Source organism: Phascolarctos cinereus, unplaced genomic scaffold (assembly GCF_003287225.1).
Source record: "Phascolarctos cinereus isolate Bilbo 61053 unplaced genomic scaffold, phaCin_HiC Scaffold_2;HRSCAF=192, whole genome shotgun sequence".
Lineage (NCBI taxonomy): Eukaryota > Metazoa > Chordata > Mammalia > Diprotodontia > Phascolarctidae > Phascolarctos > Phascolarctos cinereus.
Window position 1 is genome coordinate 49084762 of NW_027555625.1, and position 15548 is coordinate 49100309.

The 15548-nt window shown below is 43.7% G+C and overlaps 1 protein-coding gene across 1 annotated transcript in view; it reads right to left on the minus strand.

Moving 5' to 3' along the window:
- Positions 1 to 1147: 1147 nt before the first annotated feature.
- TANGO6 (transport and golgi organization 6 homolog) overlaps positions 1148 to 15548 on the minus strand; it is a 207676-nt gene continuing 193275 nt past the window's right edge. The window contains 1 exon segment of the mRNA XM_020989092.2: positions 1148 to 3357. Coding sequence (XP_020844751.1) covers positions 3181 to 3357 — 177 coding nt within the window. The 3' untranslated portion in view covers positions 1148 to 3180.

Below are 15548 nucleotides of genomic sequence, written 5' to 3' on the forward strand. Positions count from 1 at the left end.
TCAGAATTTCAAAACAACATTTGCATTTAAAAAGAAGAAAGTTGACTTAAAAAATTCAACAGGACTGTCGAGGCAAATGTGTGCATTTGTTTTCTGTTTGACAGCATTTATCATCTTGACCCCCAAAGTAATTTTTCAGAAAGAAGGCAAACTAGAAGGATCTGTGGCCCGAACAGGCCTGTGATTTGGTACCCAACTCCTCAGGGCTCACCACCTGGACTTTAAAGATGGATGGGTGGACAGAACGATAGAAAGTTGGAGGCAAATTGAATTATGAACAGATGAGACGTTTGTAAAAGGATAAAAGGGAGATTATTTAGTAAGTGGAAACATCAATTATGGGAGGAGGTTGGGAGGAGCAAAGTGAATGTTGTTATTCAGTCATTTCAGCCACGTCCAGCATTTGGGGTTTTCTTGGCAAAGATACTGGAGTGGTTTGCCGTTTCCTTCTCCAGCTTATTTTAAAGATGAGAAAACTGAAGCAAACAGGGTTTAGTGGCTTGCCCAGGGTCACACAGCCTCAAGTGTCTGAGGCCGGATTTGAACTGGGGAAGATGAGTCTTCGTGACTCCAAGCCCAGTGTTTGATCTACAGTGTCACCTAGCTGCCCTGGGTGAGCAGATTAGTACTAACAACGAATACACAGGCTTCCCATACATTATTTGAGCCGCGAAGCAACCTGTTATTATCTCTGTTTTTCAGAAGTGGAACCTGAGTCTCTGGGAGGTCTCAGAGTCACATGGCTAGTAAGTGTTTAAGGTGCGACTCAGACTCAGTTCTTCTTCACTCCAAATGCAGGAATGCATCTACTGTGGCACCTTAGCTAGACCACAGATTAGTCAATAAAAGACCCTGAGAGCATGGCGGATTCCATGCCAATGCCTGGCTAGAGAACAGTGAGTGAGACTGCCCTGGGGCGAGGATTGGGAAGGCCTTCCTATCTCTCCAGTTGTTGTCTTTATGGACTTCCCATCCCATGATGCTGACCACAGGGCTTTGGAAGCAAAGAGGGCGACAGCACCAAACCTTGGAAAGAGGAAGAGGAGGAAAGTGGAGAAAAGAAAGGAGGAAAGGAGAGTGGGGCCTGGTAGAGAGATCTGAGCGACATGCAGTCAGGCAGGCCAAGAAACCGAAATACACACGTGTGTATAATATAAACACATCTATTTATTTATCAATCTTATTCATCCATCCATCCATCTTATCACCCACCCATTCATTGAGCCATCCGTCCATCGATTCATCCATCCATCCATCCATTTATCTCTCTCTCTCTAACTTCTCCTTAATGTGGTTTACTGGGCAAGGTTAAGCAAGGAGTGAAAAAGCAGACAGAAATAAGGGGAAGGGTCAGTTAGGTGGCATAGTGGATAGTGTGCTGGACTTGGGAGACAGGAAGACCTGAGTTCAAATTCTGCCTCAGACACTTACTAGCTGTGTGATCCTGGGTAAGTTGCTTAGCCTCTCTCAGCCTGTTTCCTCATTCATAAAATGTGGATCCTAATAGTACCAACTCATAGGGTTGTTGTGGGGATGGCAATGCATAAAGTACTGTGCCAATTATATAAATGCTAGCTATTATCATTAATTTATATATACTTCAGAATAATGTCACAGAGTCTGGGTTACTCAAGCCTCTAAATTAGCCAAGGTGAAAGTGATTGTGCTGGAAAGGCAGACTCTCTGGCAGGTACGTCACCAGAGGATACTTTCACAGAGATTGTCCTCGTGCGCACAGCACTGTGTTCAATGTACTTACTATCAATCCAATCCACGTAATGGCATCTTTCTCCTAAATTTTTTTATTGATTTTTTAAAATATCACCTTCATTTCTAAACCTATCCCCTCTCCCATCAGAACCAAGAAGATCGTCCCCTCTGTCAAAGGGAGGGAGGTGCAGCAGGGAGATGCATTTAGGAAAATGCATTTTTCTAAGATGGGGAGAAATTGGACAAATGCTGATCTGTCTTTATCATTGGCACCTGCAAATACCTAAGGTACTTCCAGCCCCATTTACCATGGACAACGCTGTAACGCACAAAAGGGTGGGAAAAGGAGGCCAGGGAGAGAATGGAGTTTGCCCTTCTTATCTGGAGGATTCGACAGGCTCGGGAGGCTTCCACTCGGGAGTCGTCTGTTCCGTGACTATCCCTTGGGAATGCCACCAGCACTGCTGCCCAGGGTGGCAGAGGGAAAAGACGCCTGCCCAGGCTGTCAGGAGGCCACTAACTCACCCTGAGACCTCTCTCTGGGCTTCAGTTTCCTCATCTGTGAGATGAGGAGGAGGGCTGGACTAGATGGTCTCCCAAGGTCCCCTTTCTGGCTCCCTCCAGCCAAAATCAACCTATTCTATGGGGAGTGTTCCACAGACATTGGTCCCTTCCTCCCCAGCTGTGGGAATGACCGCTTTCATCAGCATCAAAGGACAGGTGCTCCTCACTGTGACTGCCACTGAGAGTAATGAGCCTCTCACTGGGGAAGGATGTCACAGGGAGAATCTCTAGGTCATCAAATGCCACCACCTCCTATAAAAATGTTTTCTTTACAAAAACACTTCTTTTTTTTGTTTTGTTTTTGGCTAGGCAATGGGGTTAAGTGACTTGCCCAGAGTCACACAGCCACTAAATGTTGTGTGTCTGAGGCTGGATTTGAACTCAGGTCCTCTTGAATTCAGGGCTGGTGCTCTATCTACTATGCTACCTAGCTGCCCCAACAAAATCACTTCTTCCCTAACGGGATCGGGGCAGGAATGGGGAGGGATGTGAGTGTGTGCCTCAAAACCCTTCCCCCTCATTTCTACATGGCAGGCTGGTTATCGATGACTACATGAGCAGCATCTTTAGGCAGGGAGACCCCAGGTGACATTCTTGGGCAGGAAGCTGTCTCTGTGGCCACCTGTGGTGTTGGGTTTTTTTTGTTTTTGTTTTTAGGCAATTGGGGTTAAGTGACTTGCCCAGGGTCACACAGCTAATAAGTGTCAAGTGTTTGGTGTGAGGCCACATTTCAACTCAGGTCCTCCTGACTTCAGGGCTGGTGCTCTATCCACTGCACCACCTAGCTGCCCCCTCTGTGGCCATACTGTTAACAGCAGGAGGGGAGGGGGACCCCTTTCTGGAAGAAGTTTGCCGCCCAGCTTGTCTTGAGGCTCCAAACTTGACCATCCTCTGTGGAAGGGCATGTTATGGGAGTACCACTATCTTCTTTTCCAGCGTCTGTGGTGGGAACAGGAAGCTTCTCATAATTTCATCAAGTTCTTCCAGGGCGAGCTGGGCATGCAGCTTGGCTGCCTCATCTGGCTCAAAACGGACCACGTGCTTCAGCAGGTGGTAAAGGTCCTTCAGGACATCTCTCAGCACCTGTGGGGAGAGGCACACACACTTCCATGAAAATGTGGCCAGGAGAACAAACCTTTCCAATACTACCCAGCTTCCCCTGACTAGCGATGAGTTACCTTCACGGCCAGCAAGCTCCAGAGAGCAATACTTGCCAAAACTTAATGTTTTTGCTTTACAAAATGGCAGGGGGCTGCCCATATTCCAAGTAGGCGTTCAGCTCATGGGGCCCAGGAGGCCCCCAACTTTCCCCTGCAGCCACTTTCTGAGTCACCCACACTTCAGTTCTCTTCTCTCACCTCAGTGATTCTCTAGCTCCAATGTCTCCTATTTCGACTTTTCCCTGGGAACCAGGAGATTTCTTAGATATCACCCCTCCTGTCCCTCATGACGAATACTCTGATGTCACATTATGATAAGGATTTGTGAAATCTTTGGGAGCGCTCCCAAGGATACCCCCTCTTCTCCTCTCTGGTGCCATAACTTATAGCAAGAACAGGATACTGAGAGGACATGCATTAAGCAGGTTGTGCATTTCCCCAGCCTCCACTTGTCACCCAACTGAAAGGGTGAAGAAGCCCCATAAGAGTTAGGCGGCCAATCTTCACTTTGTGTTTTTGATCAGATATCTTTTTTTTTTAATTAGATATCTTCCACTCAATACAAGAACAGACTGCTCTTCTTCAAAGACTTTTTCCTTCTTGCTGATCAGAAAGTAGGGGTACCATGGGGATGGGGGGAGAGGGAACAGGGAAGACACAGATACACATTGGTTCACTTTCCCTCTCCTTCCTTCCCATCTCCGTCAGAGGTAAACAGGTGAGAGGAACCCCTGAATGAGCAACCTTCCTTAAGGGGCAGGGGTGCACCCTCATTCTGATAGATTCTGTGCCTTATCTGTGACAAGGGCACCTTTGTCCCAGGAGAGTCTACCACCCAGCCAGAGAACACCAGTGGTTGTGGATGGGGTCCTCATTTCAAACTAACCTCATGCCTGTTGGGGCAGAGAACTTGGAAGAGACCCCTCATTTCCCTACAGGGAGCAAGACGGAGATTCTAAATTGTCCCCAGCCCACAGCACGCCCTGTATGATAAGAATAGCAGCAACGTGCACTTCAATAATGCTTCATCCTTGAGTGTGAGTCACCTGTAAAAGGGCAAAGGTTGCTCCCACCAGCTGGAGGATCTCCCCTTTTGGCACCAAGTGTCAGGCACAACTCCTTTTTAATTAAAAACTTAATCCCAATAACTCACCACAGTGCCCTTCCTCACTGAATCCCTGTAACTCTGGGAATCCCACACATCACAGCACTTCCTCTGGACTCCCCATGGATCAAAGCACCATGTCAAGGAGGGATTGTCATCAAATCCCTCAGATCACAGGCTGAGCATGAAGAGAGTTCAAAGGTAAAGCTACACACAGGAGTCTCTGTGGTGGGCAGGATACAGGCAATCCCACCTGGGAAACCTCTCATTAACAGTTCAGCACACCTGCCGCTCATCCCACTCTGTACCGAGGGTGGGGGCTAATTCGTCTAACTCGTTTTACAACAGTGGGTGGTGAACATGAACCTCTTTGCTATCTGAGAGTCAGTTTGATTGGGGATATCCTTAGGAAGTAGTCAGAATTCTTTGAGGAATGTCAAGGAGGGATGGCAAGGGCACTTTGCCAAAAGCATCTGACATTTTTTTCCTCTTCCTGGCATGGACGACTTGTAGCAAGTAAGATGGATGCTGCAGGGATAGGGATGGTCAACCACAATGGACTTGGCCTAGAACACATCATGGAACTCGTGGCTACATTCAAAAGGGCAGGGGACAGCTATAAGCTCTCACAGGTGCACTCACAATAGAAAAGACAAAAATGAGCACTTCTACTTTCCTCAAAGACCCTGATCTAGAATATCCTAATGCTGGATGAGATAGTGAAAACCAAAAGGAAAAAAGGGGCACATTCAAAGTGATTTTCACAAAGTGAAGTCAGAAGAATGTCTCCGATTCTTCTGTTATTATCCTGGGATTAAGTTATCATAAATAATTACAAATGAGCACAATCCCCAGAGAAGGAGCTAAATTAGATCCAGCAGATTTCTCTCTCTCTTTTTTTAAAATAAATTTTAAATGGCGGAGTTTGAACAAAGTAATCTTTAGCACTACAATGTGAAATATAAAAAAAATTAAGCTATATCTCCCTATGGCTAAGAACTATAATTAGTGAATTCTTTGCTCACCTGTCCTATTACCCACTGTTCCTTTCCAGACCCCAACTCTAGATTCCTCCTACCATCTCCTTTCAACCCTCTTATGTTGCTGAGCAAAGACAGAGGAAGTCCCATTACAAATGACTGGATCCATTACAGATTAATGCTGTCCAGTCTCATCTGGGCCCTTGCTGTTACTTGTTAAGCCTTTCACTTTTCCCTGATTGACTTTATATCCCATTGTCTCTTCTAAAGGCACCTACAATATCACCAACACCACCTCCTTTCTGCCAGCAGAGGACCTTGTTTCATCTTTCACTGAAAAAAAATGGTGGCACTTATCCTTAATTCTTTCTTGTCCACTTCAATGTCCTCTCCTCCTTCGGTCCAGTCTTGAAGAATAAGTTGGCCAGCTCCTTCAACCATCCCCTCTCTCTCCATAATTATAAACTTCTACTTAGCCACTGAGTCTTTTCCCTGCTGCTTACCAAGCTGCCCAGAATTCCCCCATTCTTAAAAAGCCTTCACTTGATACTACTATCCTCCTCAAGCTAGCATTCTATAGCTCTCTTTCCTTTCAGAGTCAAACTCCTGGAAAAGCCCATCTATACTTTTGTCTCCACTGTTACCTCCCACTCACTTCTCAACCTTCTACAAACTGGCTCCATTCTCATGATTTGATGGAAACTGCTCTCTTTAAGGTTACCAATGATTGTGTTCATGCTAAGTCCAAAGACCTTTATTCACTCTACTTTCTTGACCTTTTTATAGCATTTGAATATTTTGATCACTCCCTCTTTCAGGAGAGTCTTTCCTCCCTGGGTTTTCATGGCACTTTTCTCTTGTGCTGTTCTCTTCCTACATGCTGAACTGATTATTTTCAGTCTTTTTTTTCAGTTTTATCTTTCACATCCTGGCCTTTATGTGTGATGGGCTATGTCCTAGATCCAGTCTAGTCTTGCCCTCTGCTCTCCCTCTCTGTCTCTCATATCAAATCAGTTTCCATGGATTCAACAACCATCTCTATGCCATGTCTACATAGCCATCTCTCATCTCTCTACAATAACATTCTCTTATCTTCAACTGGTCATCACCTAGAAGATCCACAGGCATCTTAAATTCAAGATATCTCAAATATAACAAACTATCTTTCCCCTTAAACTCACTCCTAGTAACTTCTCTATTTTTGGTGAGGATAGTTCCACTTTTCTTGGCTTAGGTTCATAATCTAGGCATTATTTATGACTCTCATTCCACACTCTCCCCCATTCCAATCCAATTAGTTGCCAAGTCCGGTCAATTATACTCCTCAATATCTCTCTTTTCTCTCCGCACCATAACTGCCCTGGTTCAGGCCCTCATTACCTTTCATCTGGACTATTACAACAGTGTCCAAAATAATTCCCCTGCATCCAGTCTCCCTCCTTCTCCTCCTTCCTCCACAGACATGCCAAACTAATATTTCTTTTTTCTCACTTAATACGATTTTTTATTTTCCAATTACATGTAAAGACAGTTTTCAACATTCATTTTTATAAGATTTTGAGTTCCAAATTTTTCTCCCTCCCTCCTCCCTAAGACAGCAAGCAATCTGATATAGGTTATACATGTACAATCATGTTAAACATATTTCCACATTAGTCACGTTGTGAAAGAAGAATTAGAACAAAAGGGAAACACCATAAGAAAGAAAAAACCCCCAAAAAAACACACACCAAAAAAAGTGAAAATAGTATGCTTCAAACTGCATTCAGACTTCATACTTCTTTTTCTGGATGTGGATGGCATTTTCCATCATGAGTCTTTTGGAATTGTCTTAGATCACTGTATTGCTGAGAAGATTTAAATCTATCACAGTTGATCACAAACTGATTATTTCTAAAGCATAATTCTGACCATGTCATAAGAAATTAACCTTTTGTATAACATGTACACATCTCTACTTGGCATTTAAAGTCCTTCACAATCTGGCTCCGGTCTTTTTTTCTAGACTGGTTACACATCATTACCCCTCAGATGCTCCATTCATCCTTTCCAGGCTGCATTCTGGAATTCCTCCACCATGCCTCTGAATCCTCTTCATCCTGGAAACTCTCTGTTAAGTTGTTGTCCAGTTATGCCCAACTCTCCGTGACCCCATTTGGGGCTTTTTTGGAAAAGATACTGGAGTAGTTTGTCATTTCCTTCTCCAGCTCATTTTATAAATGAGGAAACTGAGGCCTGCCCAGGGTCACACAGCTAGTAAATGTCTGAAGCCACATTTGAACTCAAGAAGAGTCTTCCTGTCTTTAGGCTTGGCACTCTATCCACTGTGCCACTTTGCTTCAGTCCTGGAGTTCATACACGGGAAGTACCCTCTGCCCCTACAGTCCTTCCATCTGGCCAGATGGCTTCTCCCAGAATTTCCATTTCAGGAGGGCGCCTGGTCAACGAGGTCTCATACCTCTCCAGACTTTCTCTAACATTTCCTCTCTCCAAGGTACGCCCCTCCCTTTCCTTTCCTCCCCTCCTTTTCATCTTCCTTCTACCTACTGTTTTCTCCCTTTAGGATGTAAGTGCCTTGAGGGCAGGGAGTATCTTTCTGCTTTTTTGGTTCCCACAGCTTAGCAAAGTGCCTGGCATATAGTAAAGGCTTAATAAGTGCCTGTGGCTGGCTGACTATGCTCCAACCAAATCTGTCTGCTTGTGTTTAACTGTGTGACATTCCATCTCTTGTCAATATACCTTTGTATAGGCTGTCCCCTATGCCTAGAATGCTTTTCCTCCTCACAAAGTGGGGAAGGACTGAACAAATTCTGGTACATCAGTGAAAATGTAACATTATTTTGCCAAAAGAAACCTGGGAAGACTTGTGTGAACTGATGCAGAGTGAAGTGAGCACAGCTGTTAAAGAAAACAGCTTTGAAAGACTTCATGATTCTGACTGATGCAATGACAATCACCACTCTAGAAGACTGATGATGAAGCAGTTTTCCCACCTCTTAGCAGAGAGGCAGATGGTGAAGAATGAATAAATTCAAAAGCATCTGCTAAGTGCTTACTATACACCAAATACTGTGCTAACTGGGAAGACAAATATAAGAGTAAAGGCAGTGCCTTCCCTCAAGGAACTTACAGTTTAAAGTGGAAGATGACAAATAGAAGAGTGATGGTAAAGAAGGGAAATACTGATTTGGAAAGTTACAAAGATGGTGGGTGGGGTTATAGGGGAACAGGCTGACATACTTTTCCCAGAAACAATGACAAAATTAATTTGATTATGCTTCCAGAGCTAGGTAGGAGAGAAGGGAAACAGTGGGTAAGACAAAGGCTGGGAAAGAAACAAAGGATGTCTAGAGAACTGAGCCAGGAAGTAGGGGAAGACCGAGGACATCAGTGCTCCAGGGTGAGACATACATTTTCAGGCAAGACTAAGGTGAATTTGTTTTACTTCAATAAACTTTTTATTTCAAGTGAGGGCTTTTTTTTTTTGCAGGTGGAGTAGAAATATAAGGGGGTAGTACTAGAAATGTAAAGAAAGAAAATAGTGTTAATGAAACATTTAAAAGTACACAGAAGGGAACAGAAAGAAGTTCAAAAGGGGTCACATGCAAGGAGGACAGTGTTGTTATGACCATGTTAAATTTAAAATCAACTTTAAAAAAAGAAACAAATGTGCATAATGGAGACTCCTGGTTTCATGTCCAAATCTCTTTTCCTGTTCTTCACATATGGAAATATTAATACTTAATGTTTATCAAGTTCATGATTAAAAAAAAAGGAAGAAGAAAAGAAGAGCAGCAAATATGCTGTGAGATCATTTGGGTTCTTGGAAATCCTGGGGAATCAGTAAATCAGGTTTCAGTGTAGACAGTAACCGTTTATTAAGTAGAATATCTGTTCAGCTCAAATACCTGGACCAAGCCAAGTGTCATATAGCTAGAGAGAGGAATTTCTCCTGCATAAACTGGAAAGAAGCAAACCACAATTAGTATTAAGGGTTTTACTGTTTTTGTCCAAGTGATGAATAATCTGAGATAATGTGCAGTGAGCAAACGAAAGGCAAAGGGGAAGAAGGTGCAGGTGCTCCTGACCTCATGGAGGAAGCTTCTGGCTGGCAGAAGAATCAATTCTTTATCAATAAAGCTTATACCTCCTCTTTGATGGGCATGGAGCAAGAAATCTCACCATTTTAAACAAAAAGACCAGGCTCTTCAGACATTTCCCTGAAAGCTTTGGGAGAGTCAGAAAAGAAAGCCAGGATTACTAATGTAGTCTGGGGGGTGGTGTTATCCATGCCTGACAGGTATAGAATATTGAATGTGCTCGAAGTTCTACGCATTGTTATAAATCGAAGGTGGCTGAGCTTTTAAAACATTTTTTTTTTTCAAAGCATTTTCTCCGTTAGACCCAGAGATAAATGCAGTTTTTACCCTTTCTGGATTGTGTCTGACTGTTACAAATCGGCAGAGTGCCTCAAGTGCTGATTGGAGGCTCCAGTAGGCACGGTATTACTAACTACCTTCATTGAAGAATAAAGAGAAAGGGATTAACTGCTGAGGCACCAAAAAGGCTATTGGGAGGCAGACTGGCTGGGCAGCCAAAGAGCCAGAGACCAAGATGGCAGCTATCAATTAAGTGCTCTGAAAGGAGGCAAGAGGAGTGAAGTCAGATGGCACTTGGGTATGAGTCCATCTGGGCTGCTCCTTGATACCGAAGGGCTTCTCAGGGTCATGCATCAATCCTAAAATGGTGTGAAAAGAAACCCTTGCAGCAGCAGCAGCAGCAGCAGCATGAAGAATGTCTTTAAATAGCAATCAGAGGACTGCAGCAGCTTTCCTACACTCCCACAGGCACAGAAATAGAACAAAGGAGGCTCAAAAGCGGTTCGGTGTATGCACAGGCAGCAGGCTGCTGCTTTCTGGGTCTTGGGACCATTGTCCTTGGAAGGTGATTAAAATCTTGGCATTTAAACTGAACTCAATTATGACTCACGACTCGGGGAGAAAGAGCTTCATTTCTCCTTACCCCTGATAATCATAATGCAGATATCCTGCAGAGAAGAGGCAAGCGATGCCTTCTTCCCCAACTAACTCAGAAGCAGGGCTGGTGCAGAGCAGCAGTGATAAACAGGACTTAAGGAGTCTGATGCGGAAACGAACGCTCTGGTGAGATGGCCCCAGAGAAGGTCGTCAGGTCTCATCACTCAGGGCTGATCTGCTGCAAACCCAGCTCTGGTTATCTGGGCTAGCTCTGGGTCATTCCTGGGCTGCAGGGCGCCAGGAGTGAGGAGGCAGGTCAGCGTAGAGGCTATTGAACAGGGAGAACCTGGCACTGTTTTAGGTCTGAATGGAGCTCTGCTTGGGTACCAAGCAGCCTAAGCCACCTCACACATGTCTTGGTCTCAGGTCTTCAGGTCAGAGAAGAACTGTCCCAGTTTCTAGGGATGGGCCCAGGGAGACAGGGAATTTCCCTAGCAGTATTCAACACCACGCAGTATGGGGTATTTCACAGGATTCAGAACCTTCATGGAAGGAATCTTAGAGCGTATCTAGTCTAACTCTACAGACTTTGGGAGGATTATGCTTTAGGAGACAGGTCAGAACTCTGGACGACAGGCCAAGGGAAAAGCAAAATTCATAGAACGTGTAGGAATCATCATCAGCGACCATATTTAATACTCCCAGACACACAGCGTGTGGTGAAAGCCCAAAGAAAGCCTGTTAACAGTAAGCAGCCTGACCTTGGCAACCACCTCCCTAAACACTGATTCTTTGTGTTAGGCTCAGACCGAACGTGTGATATACTACAGGTCTGAAGACAGAAGACTTTATCAGGACGCCACCACACAAACCTAGAGAGCCAAGGAATGTGGAATGCAAGCATGGAATCACAGAATATCAGAAATGGACGGGCCACCTGAGGCCTCTGGACACCAATCTATGTCTGATCTAAAATGGCACGTGCAGAAACTGAACCCAATATGCTGAATGTTGGCTGACCAGAACAGAGCAGAGGGACTTACCTCCCTTAAGGCAGCCCAAGATCATATCAGCTCCTCTGGCTGCCATATCACACTGCTGACTCATACAGATCCTTTCATCTGTCCATTAAACCTCTGGATCTTTTTTCAGACAAACACAGTCCAACTCTGCTTCTCCCCTCATCTTGTCCCTATGAAGCTGCTACCCACATCTAAACCCCTGCTTAATTCCTTCTCAAATCCAGCCTGGTGTTCTCACCTGTCAATACTGTTTTGGATCCTAACTCTGTGACTCAGTGGGTTAGCAACCCCTCCCAGCTTGGTGTCACTGGCCAATCTGATAAAGATGCCATCTACATCTTTATCCAAGTGACTGACAAAAATATGAAACAGCCCAGAGCCAAGCACAGCTCACTGGGGTACTACACTAGAGATCCCCTGCCAAAGGACACTGAGCCATTAATGACCATTCTTTGAGGCCAGTCATTCAACCAATTCCAAGTTCACCTACTAATTGAACTGGCATCCAGTCCACATATCTCCAACTTTTCTTTTTTTTTTCTTTCTTTCTTTCTTTCTTTCTTTCTTTCGTTAGGCAATGGGGTTAAGTGACTTGCCCAGGGTCACACAGTTAGTAAGTGTCAAGGGTCTGAGGCCGGATTTGAACTCAGGTCTTCCTAACTCCAGGGTCGGTGTTCTATCCACTGTGCCACCTAGCTGCCCCTCCAACTTTTCAACAATTATAGCTCAAAATATTTTATCAAATGCTTTGCTAAAATCTAGAGATAATATATCTATGGTACTTTTTTGCTCTACTGATTCACTAAACCTATTGAAGAAAGGAAGTAAAATGAGTCCAGCATGTTCAGACTTCTTTATGAAGTCATCCTGATTCCTTGAAATCACAACGACTTTTTCTGTAACAATCAATCTGCAATCATTCAGTGCCAGGCTTGGTGCTGGGTCTTGGGGGTTAAAAGATAAAAATTAGACAGTTTTGTCCTCAAGAAACTTAAATTCTATTGAGGGAATCAAATGTTTAAACGTAAGCTGACACAAAATGTATGGTAAAATATAAGCCATCCTGGGGTTGGGGTGGGGTAGGGGGAACCATGAAGGAACTGGTGTAGGGGAGTGGTGTCTGGCCTGACACCCGACACCTTCCTTTTGAAGGAAGTGGGAGATTCTGAGAGGACAAGGAGAGGAAGGAATAAATTTCAAGCTTGGTGAAACATCACGTAAAGACTTGGAAAGAGGAGATGGAATGTCATAAAGGAGGAATAAAAAGGCAAGTTTGGTTGTATAGTGAACTGTGTGAAGGAGACCAATGTGTAATGAGCTTGGGAAGGTAGGCTTACTTTAAATGACAAAGACATAGAACATCCAGAAGGAGACAAAGACAAAACCAAACTCAAAGGTCTAGGACTTCAGAGAGCTCCACTAGGTTGGATGAGAGGTGGGGGAAGAATACAACGGGTACCAAGACAAGCAGTGGCCATGGGGAACTACAGAAAATTTTTGAACAAAGGAGTAACATGATCAGATGTGTGTTTTAGGGATAGCTCACTGGCCTCAATGTGGAGGACATACCAGAAAGAGGAGAGACCTAAGGCAGAGAGACAATTAAAAGGCTACTGTCCAAGCCAGAAGGGGGGGGGGGATAAAGGCCTGAATGAGAACATCACTAACGATCTTGTCAATAATAAGGTTTAGAATTTCCCCAGGAAGAGAAGTCAGGCTCACTGGCCTGAAGTCACAGGTTCCATTCTCTTTCCTTTTTTTTTGAAACTTGGGGCACCTGCCCTTCTCTGGGTGTGCAGAACTCCTCCCATTTTCCACATTCTTCAGATATCATTGACAATGCTTCAGCAATCACATCTGCCAGTTCTCTCCCTGCTTTAGGGCTAATATTTTATACAGTTCTTCAAGGTTTTCGAAGCACTTCACATAGAGACTGCAGACCCTCTGGCAGGTGACCTGAATGAATCAAGGGATGCAAGGTGCTATCTTACTAGCTCTTTTTATTTATCTTGGCTATCAACATCCCCCAAGAATTTCTGTTCTGTTCTCTCTGGTCCAAAGGTCATTCTTTGGCAAGATAAGAATTAGGCAACTCAGAACACTGTATACAGTAACATAATTTTTGTAATGATGATTAACCATTAAAGACTTAGCTACTCTGATCTATACAATGATTGAAGACCTTTTTAAAGGACACAGGATGAAAAATGGTATCCACTTTTAGAGAAACTAGTGATGAACTCTGAGTGCACATTGAAGTAAAATGTTTTTTACTTTATTTTTCTTCCTTTAATTTTTTTTTGTAACATAGCTAATATAGAAATATGCTTTGTATCATATTGCTTGCTTTTTCAGTGGGTGAAGGAAGGACTCAAGGAAAAGAATTTGGAATTCAAAATAAAAAAATACATGGTAAATGAACTTAAAAAAAATAATTAGGCAACTCAACCTTTCCCGGTTGTCAGTTACCAACCATTCCATCCACCCTGGCTAGTGGTCCTCTCTGCCTTTAATCCTGTCACTTCCCAATATCCCGCTCTGTCGTGTGTCTTCAGCTTTTGCCATTCTGACTGTTGGCCTTCCGAACACTGTCCTTACAGGACCCTGCCACACTTCTGCATTCATCCTTTGTCACTTTTCCTTGCATCCATCTTCTGTATGTGACTTTAAAAAATCTCAGTTTGCTAGTGAATTCTCTGTGCATCTGCATTGCTTTTTTCAGACAATTTTCATTTTTCTTCCTCACTGGAATTGCTTCCCTCCATAATTACGTTCTTGAGAGTCTTTCTAGCCTCCTTGGCTCATTTCTCATGTGGAATTTTGGTCCTTGGCCTTTTATCTATCATTCCCTCTGTATCTTCCAAAGGTTGCCCTCCTGACACCTACCCAGAATGCAGGTTACACCTTGCTAGTGGGCACTTGGCCTGGAGATTCCCATCATTTCTACCAGAATGTCCAGCTCCTCTCTGTTGGGGAGAATCAGATCTGTAATAGAATCCCCACCCTGTTGGTTTCTTTGCTTTTCAAAGAATGAAATGAAGGCAAGCCAGAAAGTTGTTAAGTGTTGTGCTCTTAGCAGGCAGAAAGCTCCAGGAGAGCCTGGACAACTGGTATCCCATCCCCATGATGTTCTGTGATCTAGACTCTGACTCTTCATCAGTTTTCTCTTTCTGCCCTATGGTTTCTAGTATATGCCAACTAATTAACGAAAAAGTATGTATGAGGAGTTGGGTCAGAGGAAAGATAGAATTGAATTCTATACAGCAAATGTTTATTATTATTTATCACCTCTCTATACAGGGCCACTAAACAGGCCAAAACAGTTCCTACCCTCAAGGAGCTTTTTTTTTTTCCTATTAAACATATTTTCCCATTAGTCATGTTGTAAAGAAGAATTAGAAACAACAAGAGGAACCACGAGAAAGAAGAAGCAAAACACAACAGAAGAAAAAATAGCAAATAGTATGCTTCGATCTGTATTCAGACTCCATTGTTCTTTCTCTGTATGTGGATAGAATTTTCCATCACGAGGCCTTTGGAGATGTCTTAGATCCTTGTATTGCTGAGAAGGGCTAAGTATCAACGTTAGTCATCGAACAATGTGGCTGTTACTGTGTACAACGTCCTCCTGCTTCTGCTCACTTCACTCAGCATCAGTCCATACAACTCTTACCAGGTTTTTCTGAAGTCTGCCTGCTCATCATTTCTTATAGCACAATAGTATTCTATTACATTCATATACCACAACTTTTTCAGCCTTTCCCCAATTGATGGGCATCCCTTTTGTACATGTGGGTCTTTTTCCCATTTTTATGATCTCTTTGGAATTCAGCCCTGGAAGGGCTATTGCTGGATCAAAGGGTATGCACATTTTCATAGCCCTTTAGGCATAGTTCCAAACTGCTCTCCAAAATGGTTGGATCAGTTCACAACTCCACTGACAATGCATTAGTATTCCAATTTTCCCACATCTTCTCCAACGTTTATCATTTTCCTGTTTTGTCATGTTGGCAAGGAACTTTTTTTTGAAG